We start from the raw sequence: 20,665 nt of genomic DNA on the forward strand, positions 1-20,665 counted from the left end.
AGAAAAGCTAAGTAAGGATGTGGTCTTAGCTGGAGCCCAACATCAGCTTGATCCCATGGGGAGCTCTGGAGCACAAATTATACCACAGTTGGTTCCATCTTGAGACAAAGGGGTTGTCCTTTTCTGCCCCAATGTCAGTCGGTGTTTGGCCACTAGCTGCCCCCTGGCTGTCTGAGGGGGAAAGGGATGGTGTTATTTCCCAGGCAAGGCGGCTTCCTTTTGCCTGAGGGAGGTTTTCTGGAAAAGGGTGCAACTATGAATCTTTTAGCAGCCACCCCTCAGAGCTGCTGGGGGATGACTGCACCAGCTTAGTGAAGGAATCTGGCTGGGGTGCCTACAGCATCTACTACATAGACAAACTTTATCCAGTTCCTCAATCTCCTTACCCTTGGATTTCAGAGGTCCGACGCTTTTTTTTTTTTGCAAGAGACTTCTTAGGTGAATTCTCATTACTAACATCATGAGGCTATCCCATAGATCTCCAACAAAATGGAGACGGGCCACCATTTCCATAATATTAACTCTGTGATCTCTGCCAAATGCTGAGGGAGTGTATGGAGCTGAGACATAAGGGGTAGTCTGCAGACTGACGAATTATATCCCTCTGCCTTTCATACCACTTTTGCCTCTGGTAGACATTCTTGACAATAATTTATGCCATTGAAACATGTACCGTTTTTTACTAGAGATGCGGCCGCATTCCATTCCAGCATCGGTTTTTATTGTGGTAGCCTGAAGGCAAAATATTATGCTGTTTCTTTTCATTGTCTTCCCTGCATTCAGCTTTCAGGGCCATTCTTGTACGTTTTCATAGTTGGGCATGACGACTTTTGACCAGCAAACAGAATAAGGACATAAATAATGAAACAAACTCAGAACTAATGACCTAGAGGTAGCATAATCAGGATGACTTAGAGGGAGGTTAAATTAAAAAAAAAAAAAAAAAGGCACCCAGATTTTAGGAAAACAATATGAAGTTTGTAGGCATGAAGAAATTCAGGGCGTTCATTTCCCAAACAATTATCAGTAATTATATTTTAGCTATGGTTTGCCCTCAGAGACACCACAGTTCCAAATTTGTGGCACTCAAAGAATAGCAACTGCTGTGTTATTCCCATAAAGAATCCCCGTGTTTTTATGAAAAAAGGATCTCTAGTTTCTCTTCGTTTTCTTGAAAAAGAATGCACACCCGAACACAAAAGCATAAATTCTTTTTTAACATTTTCTCATTTGCATCCATTGTCATTCTTCATCTTTTTGGACATGGCTTCACTATGAAGCTCATAACCTCAAGGTTCTGAGAGTAAGAGCTGAATTACAGTGCTACCACACTAATAATGCCTATCTTCTTTTTTATGCATGTTGTTCATTTTGCCTTCACAGATATAAATTAGAAATGAGAAACAAGACAGAATTGATCACGAAGGACAGGTTTCTACTTACAAGAACAAGTTGTACACATCTAGTGACTTTAATTTCCTTGGAAACTTATTTCTGTAATCCTAACTGTGAAACCTAATTATTTTCTCTTCACAGAAAAAAAGAAGCAAACAAACCAAAAAACCAAAAACAAAAACATTTCCGGTTTTCCATAGCTTTTGCATGACATAGTTAAAAGAAATAAGAAGGTCAATCATGCGTGTTCTGCAGAGGCTAAATGCAAAATATGCACAATTAAAATAAGAAGGTCTCTAATGAGTATAAATAAATCATTCAAGCAAGCCATGTTTTTAGGCTGCTAAGGAAACAGAAGAAATGCCAATATTTTCTATCTGAGAAATTTTAATTATATGTGACAAAACATCAAGTGAAATGTCAGTTAATGAAATCTGTTTAACTTATTTAAAAATAAGTAATAATCCATAAGCCTTTAAAAATATCAACCACAAGGACATTGATATTCAAATTCAGGAGTTATTTTAGACAGCTTAGGTTTTACAGTTAACAGGTTTTTGGATTTGCAAATGGATCTGACAGTCTAAAATGTTCACGGTCTGTGTCCACATTTACTACTGCCGCTGCCCCATCTTGCTCTCACCTTTCCCTACAAGGCTCAAACCTCCCCGTAAGGCAGGGATTCTCACTAAGAGCGTGCCCCAACATCACTGCGGAGCATTCGTTAATGCAGAGCCTACAAGCTCCTGCCCCCAGTGTTTTATTTATTTGTTTGTTTGTTTAAAGATTATTTTATTTATCTATTTATTTGAGAGAGAGAGAGAGAGAGAGAATACAAGCGGGGTGGGGGGGGGGAGAAACGGAGAGAGAGAGGGAGAGAGAATCTGAAGCAGACTCTGAGCTGAGTTCAGAGCCCAACGCAGGGCTCGATCTCACGACCCTGAGATCATGACCTGAGCCGAAACCAAGAGTCAGACACCCCACCAACTGAGCCACCCGGGTGCCCCTTGTCCTCAGTGTTTTTGATTCTGTAGGTCCAGGGTGGGCTTGAGATGTAGGCATTTTTAACAAGAACTTCGAAAATGCTGTGTTCCTAGAACTCACCAAACTTATTCTTGGCTTAGAGCCTTCGTGTATGCTATTCCCTCAGCCTGGACTTTTACATCTGTACTCTCTGCCTGGCTGGCTTTCATTCATGAACCTCAGATCGCACTGAATGGGACCGTGAAAATGAGCCCATCCCTGGTTTCCCGGTTTAAAGAGAGCTCTCCCTATATCTCTCCCTCTTAGCACCCTTCCTTCTTGGCCCAGTTGGCAATTTCAAAGTGCATATACATTTGCCTATTTATTAATTCATTATCTATTCCATCCCAGGACTCTAATCTTCATTAAGGCAATTCTATATTATTTTTTTCACCAGGGTATGCCTGGATCCAGCACATGATAATCCCTCAATACAATTTTATTAAAGAAGAAACAGTCAAGAGAATTAGGCCTTTTTGCATTAATTGCTAATACTTCAGACCAACAGCTATTCTCAAATTACTTCATCACCACAGTTTCCTATAAAAATCTGACACTGAATTCTTAAATAAAAGAAGCCAGCTTAGAGGTGCCTGGGTGGCTCAGTCCAGGGTCCTGGGATCGAGCCCCACTTCGGGCTCCCTGCTCAGCGGGGAGTCTGCTTCTCCCTCTCCCTCTGCCTCACCCTCTGCTTGTGCTCTCTCTCTGTCAAATAAATAAATAAAATCTTTAAAAAAAGAAGCCAGCTTATGTCCTTCAGCTTCCATAACCGAATTCTTTAGCTTGGTTACTCGATTTATTTTATGTTGGAGCCTGTGCTCATTTCTGACATACCTCTAAGCCTCTGAGCAAGAACATAATATTCTCATTTTGGGTGCCAACCAGAGAGTTTTCAGAGAAATGGAGCAAGTGGGAAAAAAGGAGAAGTAATCTATTTAAGGAAAATACGTTCTGCTGATGGTGATACACCTTGGCATAGTCTTCTGGAGGGCACTGTGGCAAGGCTGAATAAAAACTTTAAGAATATTTATATAGGAAAAGATACAAAGCTCCAACCCAGGGTTTCCATGTGCAGTTGTAGAGTGTTTGGCCCAAGTGGACCAAGGGGGCTGAAATCCAACCTGGGCTCTACTGCTAAACTGGTGAGCCTTGGCATAGAAGGCTATCTCTTCAAAGACGGAGATACCTTTGTCTACTTTGCTCAACATTTACTTTATAGATGTTGGGGTTGAGAAGAGGGATGATCTGCGTCTCTCTCTCTCTCTCACTCTGTCTTTCCCTCTCTCCTCTTCTCTCTCATGTTTGGGGTTTTCTACTAGAGAAAAAATTCATTTACAACTATTTGCATGCATTTCCTCTAGTGTAGAATGGGGATAGGAACATGGCCACCTCAGGACTGTTGCAAAGATGAATGAGAAGTTCGGCTCTATTTCTCCTTCTTTTACTCCACCTACAACCAGTTAAGCATTGCGTCAGGCAACGTGGGGAACACCAAGTCACACAAGGTCTTATCTGGTCTGGTTCAGGGAGACTCTGCAAAGCAGAGGGTAGTAAGCTCATCCCTGAGAGCCACAGACTTAGATCCTTTCTCGGGCAGCTGCGGCACTGGAGCTAACTTTGAATACTCCTCTGGGGTGGAGCGGGGGGAGTCCTGTCTTTCTTCCTTCCTCTATCATGTCCCTTTGTAAGGTCTCCTTGAACTAGACGTAAAACCGATAAAGGAAGAGGAAGCATGGTAAGAGGAGAGAAGATACTTGTTTAGAGCCTGAACGAAGGGTAAGAAGTAGAAAAGCTTAATGTGTTTGGGGAAGGACAAATAGTCTTTAATAAGGTGAAGCATGAAGTACAGGGAAGTTGTGGAAAACTAAGTCGTGGGTGTTTTTTTTAAGATTTTATTTATTTATTTATTTAAGAGTGAGCAGAGAGAGAGAGAGCGTGCACTCGGAAGTGGGGGAAGGAGCAGAGGGAGAGAGAGTCTGAAGCAGACTCTGTACTCAGCTCAGCGTGGAGCCTGGCTGGGGCTCGATCCCATGACCTTGAGATCATGACCTGAGCCGAAATCAAAAGTCCAACACCCTACTGACTGAGTGGCCCAGGCGCCCCTCGTGGGTGTTTTCTTGGAGCAGTGTTGTGGTGGGTATGAACGAGCGGCCTTTGCAGGCCAGATAATGAAGGTTTCTGCAAAGGGGAATTGGCATATTCTCAGCAACTCTTTTAGTTAGATTTTATGACTACTCAGTCAAAACCACTTATGTTATATCTACTATGTAGTATGCATATACGTACTATGTATATGTGTACTACACACTGGGAAAACGGGCCTCCTGCCAGACTCACATTCATGACCAGAGATACACATTCCGTGGGTTATGGAAAGAACCGTTGTAATCATGCTATGAGAAGTTGTGTCACACAGAGGAGACTGAGGCAGGTCAGGAGCAACTCCCTGAGTAGATAAAGTGGGGAATCACAGTAAGGTCATGCTCTTCCGGGGCCTGGCACGTTCATCTAGAAAATCTCAGGTAGAACAGTGTAAGCCTGCGGTCATTTCAGAAAGGAGAAAAGAGTGAAAATGAGTGCCTGTAGATTCGGGCAAGAAGTAACAATGGCTCAAATTGGAATGGTGGCAAATGGGAGCAAATCATCTGTAAAATAATTTGTACAGGTCTTATGTGTCTGAAAGAGACCATTTTGTCCCACGCTTTTGTGCAAGTTTATTTATTCACTCACTCCAAAAAATATTATTGAGCACCTATTTATGCCAAGGAATGTTTAAGCACCAGGGAAATGGCAGTGCACAAAAGAGACCACGTTCCTGTAACTGTGCACCCTAACTCTAATGGTTAGGATTTTATTTAAATGGTGATTGTTATTACACAAGGCTTATAAATAAACAAATCCCAAGTCAAAATGTACCCACTGCTACCGAATGTCACATTTTGGACCAAGCAAATGCAGGACAAAGTATTGTATGGTCTTGTATGTAGTAGCTCCCGAGAGATACTTTTTTGCTGTTAAGACAAATTAAGCTACCTCGGCATGCATGAATAATAATTAATCGAGGAATCTAGGGTTGTGAGGTTACCTGTGCGATATGCTACACCTAGTTTGCTTTATACTGGGCACAATTATTTAATTTTACTTCCATGGGGAAGGTACTCACTATTGAAACAAAATGAATTTTTGCTGAATTGATTTTCCAGGCAACATACTGTTATCAACTTAGAGATACGAAAACAGAACTGAGCCAGAGATGAATATAAATTTTCGAAGAGCTGAGATAAAAATAATTAAGTGGAAGAGGGCCAAAAAGGACTGTAAAATGCCCTTCTGTGTCTACTTTTCTTTTCAGATTATTGTAGCTCCTGAGTTTAATAAATGGTTTTAGTCCTTCCAAAATACCTTTCTTTCCTACAAATAGAGCAACAAAAGAGTTAGATACGAAATGAACATAAAATGTATTTTCTTCATTAAAATCGATGCAACAGCATGTCTAAAAATTAGATTGTTAAATTTTTTGTAATGGTTTATCTTCATTTCATTATATCCCTAGGCTAAAAGGAAAGTCTTATGTATTTACTTGCAAGCCACATTGTCCCTCCAGATACATTAGTGGCTGTTATTATTATTATTATTAAAGATTTTATTTTATTTTAGAGAGGGGGAGAGGGAGAGAGAGAGAGAGAGAGAGAGGAGTGGGAGAGGGACAGGCAGACTCTGCACTGAGCGCGGAGCCTGATGTTGGGCTCCATCTCACGACCCCGAGATCAAGATCTGAGCTGAAACTGAGTCAGATGCTTAACTGACTGAGCCACCCAGGCAACCTAGTGGTTATTACTTTTATCTCAATACATACACATGTGTGCAAAAGATCTAGCCTCTTAAGTGGAACCAAGAGTTGACTCAGTTTTTCCTGTTTTTCACCATATTATTGAGAGTTTTCATTTTCAAGATATTCCCAATTTTTCTGATCACATCTTAAAATAAGATCTAAATTCATAGCTTGTTGTGTTCTGTTCTGACAACTGCTATCATGATAATGTCCACTTAAGTATGTGTGAATGATGAATAAATTACTACTTACACAAATGTGTCTAAGTGTCAAGCTGTCTAATCAACGTACTTAAATGTTATTTAAAAAAAAAAAAACAAAACCTCAAAGTCATTGGCCAACCTAGCTTTAAAAAAAAAGCGATTAGCGGAGGGGTAGACGAACCATGAGAGACGATGGACTCTGAAAAACAAACTGAGGGTTCTAGAGGGGAGGGGGGGTGGGAGGATGGGTTAGCCTGGTGATGGGTATTGAGGAGGGTATGTTCTGCATGGAGCACTGGGTGTTATGCACAAACAATGAATCATGGAACACTACATCTAAAACTAATGATGTAATGTATGGGGGTTAACATAACAATAAAAAGGATGCACATTCTCAAAAAAAAAGCGATTAGTATTCAAGTAACAAAGACATCACACTTTAATAGTAATAGATTTTTTTCTCTTTCAAAAAAGGAGTATGACTTACCATCCTCAAAAATCTGTGTGAGTAATGCTGTATTGATTATTTAAAGGAGAATACTATTTCAGTTAAAAAAAGGCTTTAAAATCTGAAAAAAAATCTTTTCACTTAGAATTCAAGATTTTTTTTGAAAGTCAAAGTGGGTCAGATTTCATTAAGACCCATCTTGCATCTGACACTCAACCCCAACCCCCGGGCAATTTCAACACTGAGACAACCTTGGAAATGTCTTCTTTCAACCTTTATAACAAAATGTCAGGGTGCTTCCAAAGATAATATTTTATTGCCTGTGTGAGCCAAAGGGTCAATGGAACTTATGCTCATTTGTTTAGCTTATATTTCTTTTAATTTTATGCTTTCCTGGATGCACACAAGTTACCATTCTATTGGGTCACCATTGTGGCGATTCCAGTACTGGGTTTGTGTAGGCTGACAACAATGAACCATTCTCTGGCTTTAGCCCTGTCCCTGCTAGAAATATAACTGACAAGTGGAGGGGGAAGTGGGTGAAATGTTGTTGCATGTGGCCTACTTGTCCTTGGGACACACAAAAGCCTTAAACCACAGGGCGATTAAATGAGAATTATTTAATTAAGACCTAGTAGGATTTAAATTAAGATTCCAAATTGGGTTAAAATGTTTTAGAGTAGGAAAATAAGTAAGTAAGATGAAACTCAGTGTTGGTTTGCCACTGGTTCTGAAAAACAAACCAATATATACTGCTTACTTCCCACATTCACTTGAGTTTTTCTACTTAATTAATTACTATACTTTGGCATATATGGCTGAAAAATTGACTTTATTCTCTTCACCAACTTGTTTAATGCCATGTTAAGATCATGATAACAGGATTTGAATGTCTGATAGGAAAAAGTTCTAAATTAGCCCACTGAGTCCATAATAATGTGGAATCTCAGGGAATAAGACTTCTAAAAACATGGGTGCTTTGAAACAGAACCAACAGGCTCTTCGCTGCATGAAGAGAAAAAATTCACCATAAAAATCGATTCTTTAAAAGGAAATAGAAATCTATCTTAGTGTTAGATTCTCCAGCCTCATTCTGGTTAAGAGAGTTTGACATTTCAGGTCTGAACACACTGTGGGAAACTTAATAAATATTGAAGTTTACAAACAAAACCATAACAATGATATGTGGACCAATTTTTAAAAAACATTGAAAATCAATGTGCCCTTACCCTGCCTAATTCAGTTAACTCAATTATTTAATGTATACTTGATTTGAGTGGGTTTATACATAGTTATTTCAATTTCACATTGAACATTAATGGAATTACTTTTAATGTAACCCCCACCCCTACCCCCACCAGGAACCCAGAATAAAGGGGAAAGTTTGTTTGGAATGTTTCTTGTTTAAGATCAAAGCATATTTAAAGACATTTGTTTCTATTATATTTATCCCATGATTCTTTGTACCTATACCACTCACCCCACACCACAACAATGAATTTTTTTTCACAGGCATTTAATGGACTGATTTTGTACCACCTTTGGGGAAAAAAATCCCCCTTCCCCAGTCACTGCAGTTCAGACTACTTCCTGTTTCCTCCCCATTTCTCTCCCAGGGTCACCCCACATCTGTCTCCATTTCTCCACACATATACCCTCCTCCCCTGAACACAGAGCCTCAATGGGGTGACAAGTTATAAAATGTAGGAACTCCTGGATAAGCTACCCGGTATTCATATCTAGCAAGCAGGTTTTAATTTTCCAAAAGTTGAACAGTCCCAACTATTCTGAAGGTCTTTGATTTCAGAAACTCTGTAAAGTACTTGCTTCTATTCAGTATGGTGAGCAGGAAATTCTGAGGAGAATTTTTTTTGAAGATTTATTTATTTATTTTGGAGAGAGAGAGAGAGCATGAGCTGGAGGGGCAGAGGGAGAGGGAGACGATTTGAGGAGAATTTTTAAATTTAATTGTTGTCATTGGTGAATGTGATAACATGTAGACAGGGCAAAAAAATTATGTGACTAAATATCTTAATTTGAAAGTATCAATAGTGGGAAGGCAAGTTAACCTCTAAATCATCTGAAGCAGCCCCCAAATTGTCTGAATGCCAGTAAAATACCAACAGGAAAATTGGAATAAATAATCGCGAATGTCTTCCACAAGAGAGACTCAGAAAGGGTAGGCCATTATTCATTTCAAGGTTTCTGAGTGAAACTGTGCTCCCTATCTAAGCTATCAATCACTCTCACAGAAGGCCATGGGGCCTGCATTCATTTTTTAAATTAAATGTTCTGGATGTTGATAAATATAAAAGAAGTAATAAGTGATATATTTATGGAAGAATTATTGAAGAATGGATGGATTATTAACAATAAACAAAATATGTATTTATATATATATACTACAGCTTCACAATGGAATGGTGGTTCTCAAAGTGTCCCTGAACAAGAGCATCACCATCACCAGGAAACTGGTTAGAAAGGCAGGTTCTCAGCCCTGTTCTAGAACCCCTGAATCAGAAGATCTGGGTTTCCACAAGCCCTCCAGGTGATTCTGAGGCCCACTAAGGTGAGAACCACTGCCAAAGAAAATTCTTGACATTCTCAATGACTATGTCTCGATAACTCGAATCCCCAAATTCATAAATATCTGATCAATTCAGACTCTTATAGATTACATAACTATGAAGCCCAAGTCACTTATGAAGTCATTTTCTTACTAATAATCATCACTTTCTTAAGACTTTTTCATTAACTCTTCTCTTGCATTATCAATTCCAATAAGTACCTAGGGGGGTGGGGCACAGGGAGGGTGGATTTTTCATGAAGAAACAAAATCTTCATCGATTCTAGATAATTATTACATGTGCAAGTACGAAACAGCATTAAAAAGGGCATGTCGAGACGCGGAGGCTGAGTGGCTTACTAGGGTCACTGGCCAGTTGTAGGAGACACTTTCCCTGGCCTGGGCATCTGTCCCCCACCTGCTGTGACTAATGGCCACCAACGTCTCATAGCTGCCTCTCTTCTTCAGAAAGGTGACCTCTGCTGATGGGCGGTCCCGAGCCCAGGAGGCAACACACACTCCTGGCTCAGGAGGTAACTTACGTCTCCAGGGGTGGGCCACAGCCAGTGGTGTGATAGAGCAGAACCCAAGAGTCTGCTGTGTGCTTCTCTTCCCAATTCTGCATTCAGTGAGATCACGTTGGTAGCTTGAATCTGCCCCGGTGGGAGTATGGACCCCACAACTGGAAAACGCCACAAATCAGTGTTCACTCCACCTCAGAGCTAACTGATACATGTTTACCAGCATACTGCTGGCCACCCCCCAGCGATTAGCTGGGGTGTGAAAGGACAACTCTGTTGTGTGGTTTATACTCCAGCACTCTCTCTGTGTGGATCAGGACACAGAGCTAGATTTTGCCAGAGATGGCATACTTGCTTGGCTCTTCTCCCTTATTATGCTTCCCTAACTCCCATATAGTCTTCTCCTGAAAGCAGACTGTCTATAAATCAATGTGCACCCAGACCCCTCTTCTCAGGGTCTGTTTCCAGGGAACGTGACCTATAACACAAGTTAAGTCATTAGTTAATTGACTGTTGCACAGAAGCCTCAAAGGATACGTGTTCAAAATTACAAAAAGCTTTAAGTCATGGACCTTGTGGGTCACAGTGATCAGATAAAACTGCAAAAGATAAATCTGAAATGGCAAGGATCTGCTCTTTGTGGATGTGTACATAAAAAAAGTAGCTGACAGGAAAAGATGAAGCCTGTGCAAATTGGGCATTTTTTCATATCATGCTTCTCAAATTATGCTTTCATACCCATGGGTAAATGTCCTGGGGGGTTTATTTCACTTTTTGGAGAAAAACACTTTGATATTAAAACACAACAAATACCTTACAGAGAGGATCACAAAACTGACATGAGATGTATAAAATAAAACAAGAAACATCCAAGGAACTTCATGCTCCTGGTAAAAGGAGGTAAGCAGTTGGGAGGGGAAGATAACAGTCTCCTTGGCCGTAAAGAGAAGAGAAGTAGAAGAGTTTGAGAAGCACTGTGTAAAATGTAACCCAAAATATTATTTCAGTATAAAATAATCTTACTACGAAAAAAAATGTACTCTTCCTATTATGAAAAAGTTAACCGTCTTCAAATGATACGGTTACATTAGTCTCATAAGCACATGTGTTCCCATAATACCCAGAGAACTGGTTTACCAAGAATAATTATTCAATGCCATTGTTTAACTTAGTTAATGTAAGGTTGCCTAAGGCATAATATTGGTGCCAACGTTCCCCATGTAATTCTGAAAATCGTAATTGCCGAGCATGACGGGAACACAGCAGGAGCCCAATATTTGGGTTATTTGTTCTCAAATCATTCCTTATTGTGCTTACGGTAGGAGAGCAACATAGTTGTGAACTTTAAACTTGTTATGACTTTGGTAGATTCCAAAGGAGAATGAAAATATACATTGGCTGCATGCTTCCATTTTCTAAGGAAATATGGAATGTCAGGTAAATAACGTGGTACATGCACGCAGACGCACAAGCTAATACAAATTCTTGCTCCCTCGGCTTGGTGCCATATAATAGTATGTTGAGAAAAACTAAGCTGCCATTAATATGATCCCCAATACAATTTTATTCATGAAATAAATTAAACATTCACACTCCATAATGAGATCAGACTTCTCTGGGTATAGGTTTTAACCATGTCATGAATGAATGAATGACTGAGTTCTGAGATTCATTAATGCTGACAGTCTATTACTTAAGCTTTTGTTTAGAAGAGTCTTTTTATGATCTAAGACTCTTGAGGAATGGTATTTATAATTACGACCAGCCACAAACAAAGCTTCTGGAGTAAATCCTCAGTAAACAGGATTGGCATATTAAAGGATCAGGTTTTGATACGGTTGTTTTTAAATAGTAGGAAGGATGACATTCTTTGGAGAAATTTTTATTATCTAATTAAATACTTCCTTAGAAGAATAATGTCAGATGAACTTATTAGCTGAACATTTTGATTATCCATGTTCTCCTAAATATCCCATGACCAGAAGAGAAGCTGTACAACTCTGATTTAATGCAATAACAATGGTAACCAATTCTAGCTCCTTCTTTTATCACAGCCCATCAAAGGAATACAAAGAAGTCCAAATTAAAATAAGTTCAATAATAAAAAAAAAAAACAACCCGTGTTCCTTTTCCAACTGTTCTAAAGCCTTTCCCTATCTTTAAGTAAAGTTCACTCAGTAATTATCTTATTTATGAAAGTAAAAGCAGAAGGATGTTTCTCTTACTAAATAAAGGCCTTTATGCTTTGAATGTAGACGGCATCTCGAAACAGTCAAAAAGAAAGCGTGTTGAATGTCATCAATTCATTTCCTCCCACCCACTGTTTTAAATCGTTTGCTCAGTTCCAATGTATATTACACTTACATAAGTTGTTTATGAAGAGCCAAATTAATAGTCTTTGCAATTGTTTTCGTTGGAATTTGGAGAGCTGACAAATGAATTAGTAGAAAATGGCAATTCTACATGAATTAGCTTTTAAGTCTCCCTAAGAGGCTGATGCAGAACTTAATAAGAGACTTATTAGGAGAAGTAGGACAACTTAATTCAGATTGATTATAGACTTCGGTGAAGACAGCTGGGGTTCAAATGAAACTGAAAAAGAACTTATATGCACTTCAAAGTATGCTAAGCAGATGTCTGAAACAATTACTCTGCACTGGCTTTTCAGAAGTTTCAAAGGCAGGATGGGAATAGCCTGGCAAGCGAAGGTTCTATTTGCTTAAGTCGAGGTAGAGGCTTTTAAAACACACACAGCACTCGCTAAAATCAGATGCCTTGGGTAAGAAACATGATTTGACACTGCTGTCCTAAGTAATTTGCCTTTAGCTTTATAAACAAAGCAAGAAATGAGAGAGAATACATGGGAACTAAGGAATAAGCTCTCCTGGAACACTAACTTACAATTTACTGTACACAGAACAAATAATTTGGTCAGTATTTTTAAGATGACGAATTCCTACTTTAGTTTCTAAGCTCTATTAAAGGCAACAATGACCGTTCTATTTTAAAAAAGAAACACGACACTTTCAAAGTATGTAAGTGAGGCTTTACCATAATATGCCTTCTTGTAGAAGTATTCCAAGATATTAAAGGCCAAATCATATGCTTTTAAACATCACAGATGCATGCTTTAAAAAACGAGATTAAAAAAAAAACGGGATAAAACCCAGGTTACTTCAGATGACAGGTGCTAGTTCCATATTTAACCCAGATTTACAAAGGCTTACATCTTTTTTGTTTGTATTTTTTTCTCAATCAAAGGCTACTTAATACACACAGCATTTGTAGGAAAATAACAACAAAAGCCTCCACAGAGCAATTCATTTGCTGTCTATAACCATTAACAAAATATTGGGGAACTTTTCTTTTCCAACTATGGGCAGTACACCTCGTTCATCATGGAGATATCATTTCTTTACTCAGAGTTGAGAGAGCTCTCATATTTTGAATCATTCTTAGGGCTGCCCTGTTTGTGATGGTTCTGTCTAACCTTGCATCCCCTAACTCTATCAGAATGGGCTAAAAGCTTTCTCTATAAAACTCACATATGAGAAAGGGTTGAAAGTTGGCTCATATAAATGACAAATATAACAAAATTAATAAAACATTAGAACCAGAGTTAAGATGAGAAAAGCAGTAAGGGAAGAGAGAGTTGAGTAAACTTGGCAGAAAGCTTTTGCTTGCCAACGTGAAGATGAAATTCTACTATGTTACGTCACATTTCACATTCACTATCAGGAGGAAACATACATGCTTTTCTCAGTGTCGAAGTCTGAGACAGCATTTCTTTGATATATTTCTCAGATAAACCAAACCACAGGGACTCAGGATGGTTGGTCTGAGGAGATGCATTTGCCAGTTATCGTCTTACATTTTTAGATGTGAATGCTGAACATACATAAGTCAGGATGGCATGGAGGCTTCATTATAGTCCCTGGTCTACTACACATGTTACTGCATTGTTCTCAATGATAATTCCAAAAAGATCTAATCCAAATGTTTCATCGGGAGAACTTTAAGGAAAAACTCAGAGAATCCCTGTCCTTGACCTTTCGCAGGAAGGAAAGTCTGATAAAAAAAAAAATAGAAAAGAAGTAACTACATAGCTGCGACAAATTTGCATAATCCCAAATGGCAGCCTGGGGGAGTTGAATTATGGCGATGGTGTGAAAAACTGTGTTTCGAGGCGACGGGCAAACTAAGGGCAGTAAAATATTCCTGGCTCAAGAATGATGTACCACTCTGTGTAAAGAACCCAGGGTAGATTAGAACAAAAGGGAAAACTTGGAGCAACAACAACTCCCAAACTTTTTCACACGGGAACTGTGCTCAAGAACGAAAACGTCCTAGGTAGACAGTAGGTTCCAAAGTCTTTCTGCTTTCTTAAAACCTGCAGATATTCCACTTACAGATCTAAGTGGAGTACCTAGTGATCCAAGGAGCTCTTCCTACTCCCCGTGACGATAAGGCAAGTAAGAATATCTGTGCAGTCACAAAAGCAGTCGTGTTAGTTCCAGTTCAGTGAGAAATCATGATTGTGTCCTTGAAATATTTGATAAGCAGTATATAGAAATCATGAATTTTAAAAATAAAGAGGCATTTACATTTTCGATTTCATTCTAGGGCTCATTCTAGGAAGCTCTTTTTGGAAGGTTGAGATTCTCTGAGTGAGCTAAATGGTCAATACTGACACTGTGTTCCTTTCTCTGGATTTATGATATGTACACCATCCTGAAGATGATTAGCCAGTGACAATGCCACTTCTAAGGGTCCCAGGACCTCATTTTGCTGTTCTTTCCATTCGCCAAATCGCAAAGCTACATGTACTAATGAAATGGTGTAATACTCAATCCCACAGAAAAACACATGCCACAGTTAACTTGTATAACAACTTCTTTAACAGATGAGAGGAGAGTGGAGGTGGGTATTCCATTAGAGTCACTAGGGGTGATGGAAATGGACTGAAGTGGGTAAATAAAATACTCTTCTGGCTACATGCCTAGCTATCAGTTTGGAGTTCCCTACAGCATGGAGCCTCCGAGGGCTTCAATTGCTGAGTAGAAAAATGGGAACAGTGGTTTTAAGTACTCTTTTACTTCTTTCAAAGTAAGTTTTAGTTAATAAAATTCACTCCCTATAAACTACCACCACCAAAACTTCAGAGTTTCAAACCCAGTGTTGTTGAGAAGCAACAGAGAAAATGGATTTATTTGAAGCGATGGCATGTACAAGCTCTTTTAGAAAGGAATATTGAGTGCATCTAGGTTTTGGTTGTTATTGGGATCAGAGTGAGCGTCTTACCTATTAAGGTGTGGGAATAAACTTGGTCTTAGGATCAAGACCAGGTAAGAGAAGGGAAGTGAAGGGAAAAATGCAAATTGGCTTCAGTGAGGGTCAGCTGATATTTGAGCCGTTCTACTTTGAGTGATTTTTTTTTGTTATTGGATCATGCTGCGTACATTCTCCATCCATACTCAGGATACTACAAAGCGTCTGTGTGAATGAATGAATCCCTTATGTCTGCTGTAAAGCCTATAGATTTGGCCACTTAATTAATTTATCAACTCATTCGGTTCCTTTGGGACATTCTCCTAAACTCATTTGTCATTTTGGGGGAAGATATTAAAAGATGGAATTCCTATATTTTTGAATAAAAGTACTATTTTTAACGCTGAACAAATACAAGGTAATACACTTCAAAACATTATTTTAATTTCCAAGTGGCCAGCAGTGTTAACCATTGCTTTAATTGCAAGACATAGGGTCATAGAATGTTAGGGTGGAAGAGATTTCCCAAGTTATACAGTCAAATTTGTAATCTTCTCTTAAGTCTCCACCTACTATTTTAATGAAGAGCTAATCAGTTCAACTGAATAGGCTTCATATGGGCAAAGACCAAGTCTGTTTCATTCACAACTACATGTGATAGCACATTGTATGGTAGCTCATAAACAAGAGTGGAGTGAAGGAACAAAGAAGTAGAATGAGATTCCTTTTTATGTTGTGGACACTGTGCTAGGAGCTGGGCATTCAAACATACATGGCATGACCCTTGCTTGTGGGAACCTCGCTTTAAGTGACCAGCTACAATACATGGGAAATGTAAGCGTGACAGCTGAAGGATGTGTGGTGATCTCTGAAAGCACTGACTGGGGGTTATTTCTTCTGCTCGGTGGGAGCTGCGGGTGGGAGACACTCAGGACAAACTACAAACACAGAAGCCATTTGAACTGGGCCTTGAGGGCTGAGTGGGAGATCACCAGGCACATAAGGCTGGGGTGATCCAGGCCAAGGGAAGAGCATTTGCAAAGGCAGAGAGTTAGGAGACAAGCTGGCATATTTGGGTAAAGGGGTGGTAGGGCCAGAGTGTATGGAATGGCCGAAGAAGGATGGGAGTAACAATCAGGAATTTCAACCAGGGCTAGGAAGAAAAGGGCCACCTGCCCTCTTCATTCCTTGGACTTCATTCTGTGGCAGGCAGTCTCCTGCGACGACTTTGGGTTGGAGTTGGATGAAGACGGATAATGTAGACATCCAGTAAAGAAACTGTTCATTCACTCATTCATTAGCCAAATACTTAAAATGCAGTGTTTATCACTTGTGATGAGCACCAGGGGTTGCAGGGAAGGGCTGAATCACTCAACTGTACACCTGAAACTAACATAACACTGTATGTTAACTAACTGGAATTTAAATAAAAACATAAAAAAAAAGAAAATGTAGTGTTTATGATATGCCAGAACATGGGATTAAAGATGGGATTGGCATGGGATTTAAAGAAATATAATACAACAATCTGAGTACCACACTCTGGGGGCTGGAACAGGACACTGGTTGAAAAGAGGAGAGAAAATAGAAAAGATATATTTAGAGGTAAAATGAGTGGCCAAGTGCAATCAGTAAAAATGCAGAAGGATTTAAGGAAAGAACTCAAGTGTCAAGCCTGAGCAACTTGACATTGGCAACAAAGAAGAAAGGGTGGGTAAAAGGGGACAGCAGCAGAGGAATGGACAAACATGAGAATGAATGAACTTGGTTTCAGAAGGGCTGCATTTTGATTCCTTTAATGACATATGGGGGAGGAGGGTGGCCAAGAGATCCAGACCGGAAATGGATATTTGTCACCATACTCTCCATTTCAAATTGGGAGCATTTACACAATACAAAGGGCATGGAGCTAAGTTTAGAAACTTTGGTTTGCCAACATCTGAAGGGTGAGGAGAGTTTCAGAATTGAGGAAAATAAAGGAAAATGAAGGAAGAAGAAGAATGGGGATGAAACAATGCCACGGAGGGCAAGGGAGAAGAGACCTTCCAGAATGAGACTGCCGGCAAACACGTCGAGTGCAGGTGAGAATTTCACTTCTTTTGAATTTGAACTTTTGTTGGTTTTGATGCTAGATGAGTAAACAAAATATGTTTTCAAGTTGCTGGTTTTCAAAATGATACTCCTAAACACGTATATTCTTTCTTTATAAATACATGTATCATCTTTGTGCCACAAGGGAATTTAACTTTGGTCTTGGGGACAGTATTCAAATATATAATGATATTTCCTAATATCTGCAGTGGACTAATACAACTCAAAATTGTATTACACACATTGCTTTCTAAGGGAAGGGCAGCAGTAACAGCCTCAATTAACAGTAGCATAACTCACCCAAGTCATATAATTTAGTTAGCACAAAGGCCAAAGCCTAGATTCCTGGCTCTTGATTAAGTGTTATATTTTTCCCTACTCTGATACTAAGTTTCACAAAGAACACACACACACACACACACACACACACACACACACACCCCAGATCATTTTAGTACAAACGCCTAAATTCATTTCCTAATAGCAAAATCAGAATGATTGTTTCACCCTGTACCTTTTTAATATTTCATTCCACATTACTAAAGACAGAGATGATTAGATCACTATCTCCTCTTAGAGAAAATACCACATGCAAGATGATTTTGAATTTGTGAAAGACAGACTGATTTCTAAAGCTTAAGGGCGCTATTTTTAACTTTGTGAGAAGAAAATACTGCACTCAAGTTCAGATTAGAACCTCTTTTGAGTCTCTCAAAGGGCCCTGAAGCAAAGCAACAGATGGTACCTTGACTTTTTCGAGGTGATCTTGGAGAGAGTCAATGAGGAGGTCACCCACAGGCTGCCAGGATCCCTTGATCACCTCAGCCTGACGTAGTTTGAGGTCCAGCTCATCCGTTGCTTCCTGAAGTTCCTGGAGTCTTTCGAGGGCCTCGTCTATTTTTCTCTGCCAGTCTGCAGAGTGCAGGTTCAATTTTTCCCACTCAGTGTTGACCTCCTCAGCCTGCTTTCGTAGGAGCCGTGTGACATTCTGGGCTCTCTCCTCAGGAGGCAGCTCTAAATTGGTAATATGACAAGGTTTTAGGCCACAGTCATTTTTATTTAAAGAAAAAAAAAACATTGTTGAAAAGGTCATACTGGAAGAAAGAGAGTACAGTCTAACAAGAGACCGACCCGCTGATAAATTTTGATAGTGTCCGGCCCATCTCAAGTCTGTCCTCCTGAGTGTATCTGTTCTACTTTCTATCATTCAGATAATCCAAGATTCATTTAAGCTACTGAGTAGAGAAATGCACACCACAAGCTCTAATTTACTTCAGTCAGGCTCTTAAATTGAAAATTAGCTTGTAGTCTTTGTAACAATAGAATTCCTTCTCACAGATCATCTCTTTTGTTTATTATTTCCTAAATGTTTCAATAACTGATCACTAATCTCTTTTACTGTTTATTTATGAATGTGCAAACAGATTTAGGCATGGTGGTTTATGATTCCTTTTTCTTTTTCAACATCTATGTTTAATTTGAATCGATTCTATTTAACTTAGAAAATATGAGAGCTATCCAGACCCTGGCAGCAAGAAGGGATGGGTCACTCTGTCACCACTGATCCTTCTATCAATATGTTATTACAGTTCCACATTCAATTACCTCTGGGCTCCTGGTAGAGTTTCTCTAGTCCTTCTAAAGGCTGCTCTGTCAGAAATATTCGTACGGTCTCAAGAGTACTCATGATTACAGGTTCTTTCGTTTTCAATTCCCTCTTGAAGGCCTGTGAAATGAGATGAAAAGAAATGCTTATTTGGCTTGTGGCATTCTTCTCAAAATTAATCCTGGGTGTTCAGAACTTGGTTATGGAATTCCCAGGTCAATTTCTATCTCCTTTATTTTTAAACCGATACTCACAAAATGATAAAGAAGGCTATATGGATCTTTCTGTTAATCAGAAGCCATTGTGTCTGTAAAGCTATTCTGGAGAGCATGGGGGGAACTTCTAAGACATGTTAATGCCTTTTCATTAAGATAAGAGTGATTTATTTGTACAACCTGACTGCCAAACTTGAAATCTGAAGCCAAAGTTGCAAGATACACATTGCAAAACCTTAGCAGGGCTAATGAATACTTCACGCACCCAAAAGAATGGTTATCCAGAACATAGGGAGCTTGAAGGGCCATTTGGAAGAACTTAGGTCGTACTGAAATATACAGCCAATCCAATTCATAACTACCAGCTTATTCTGTCAAAATATCTGACAACAAATAAAATGAAATATTAACAGTAAACTATGTAAAAACTCAGTACTTCTGAAAAATACCCAATACATTATCCAGTGTGACTTCTTTGAGAATGGTAGAAATGTTTTGACGTATACTGGATGTAGGAATTGTGGGAATAGGTTTCTATAAAAGGATAGGCCTAGAATCTGTCTCCTGGGGTCATCTATGCTAGTTATCAGTTTTAATCTCTAATCTGTAATCTTCACGGATACAGGGGGTTAAAAGGAAAGCAGAATGCATAGTTTCTGCCTTCAGGAAGCTTCTGGATGAAAAGAAGGGAGAAAACTAACACACTAGAAACAGAGCGAAAACAATAAACTTCATACATAATTGAGTCCTAAGGCTTGTGAGACATCGTGTGAGGCTAGAATAAGTTGAGAGATACTTGGAAACCATCAAAGATACTCATTGACCAGATTCTGCCATCTCAGAAGTGAAGATGTTAATGAAAGTATCAAGTACCACATAAACATTAATTGATCAGTGTAAAAGCAACAGTAATAATAATAATAATAATAATAATAATAATAATAATTACCCTAAGCTAGGGCTTAATTATTCATATCTTTTTTCAATTCTGTCCTATTTTTAGCAATGTTACCTAATGATTTTAAGCCCTGAGGGAAAATTCAGCTATATCTCCTTTGAACTTCAGATATATCATGTTGTAGGAATGCTCCAGAACTGTATTATCTGACACTTTTATAAATAAAATCCTCACCATTCAGAAAAATCCTGAGTTTGATACTTTGCAAAATGATTCATCTTCCATAGTTAGTTACACTTCACTAAAGAGAGGCAAAGTGTTTGAATTGAAATAATAAAATTCTGTAAGTGAAATATTAGGATTCAGTCTGTGGATGGGGATGTAGTTTCTGTACAGTGAGACATTTTTGTGTCCTTGAAGTAATACAGAGTAGGTATTATAATACAGAGTAGGTGGACTATTTACTCTGCTTACATGTAAGGTTGATTCTCCCTCTAATACTTCATTTGAAATTTGTGTGTGTGTGTGTGCGTGCACACGCGTGCACATGCGTGTATGTATATACAACTCTTGCTCATACATTTAATTTTCCCAACTTC

General features: G+C 39.1%; 1 protein-coding gene across 13 annotated transcripts in view; it reads right to left on the bottom strand.

The window, feature by feature from the left end:
* The window catches only part of DMD (dystrophin), a 2,446,616-nt gene that overhangs the window by 314,702 nt on the left and 2,111,249 nt on the right, over positions 1–20,665 (bottom strand). For all 13 annotated transcript variants that reach the window (XM_032426633.1, XM_032426634.1, XM_032426635.1 and 10 more), the window contains 2 exons: positions 18,953–19,073; positions 18,093–18,361 (listed from right to left, as the gene is read on the bottom strand). In XM_032426633.1, coding sequence (XP_032282524.1) covers positions 18,093–18,361; positions 18,953–19,073 — 390 coding nt within the window. The remainder of the gene's footprint in view (positions 1–18,092; positions 18,362–18,952; positions 19,074–20,665) is intronic.

This window comes from Phoca vitulina, unplaced genomic scaffold (genome assembly GCF_004348235.1).
Source record: "Phoca vitulina isolate PV1807 unplaced genomic scaffold, GSC_HSeal_1.0 scaffold35, whole genome shotgun sequence".
NCBI lineage: Eukaryota > Metazoa > Chordata > Mammalia > Carnivora > Phocidae > Phoca > Phoca vitulina.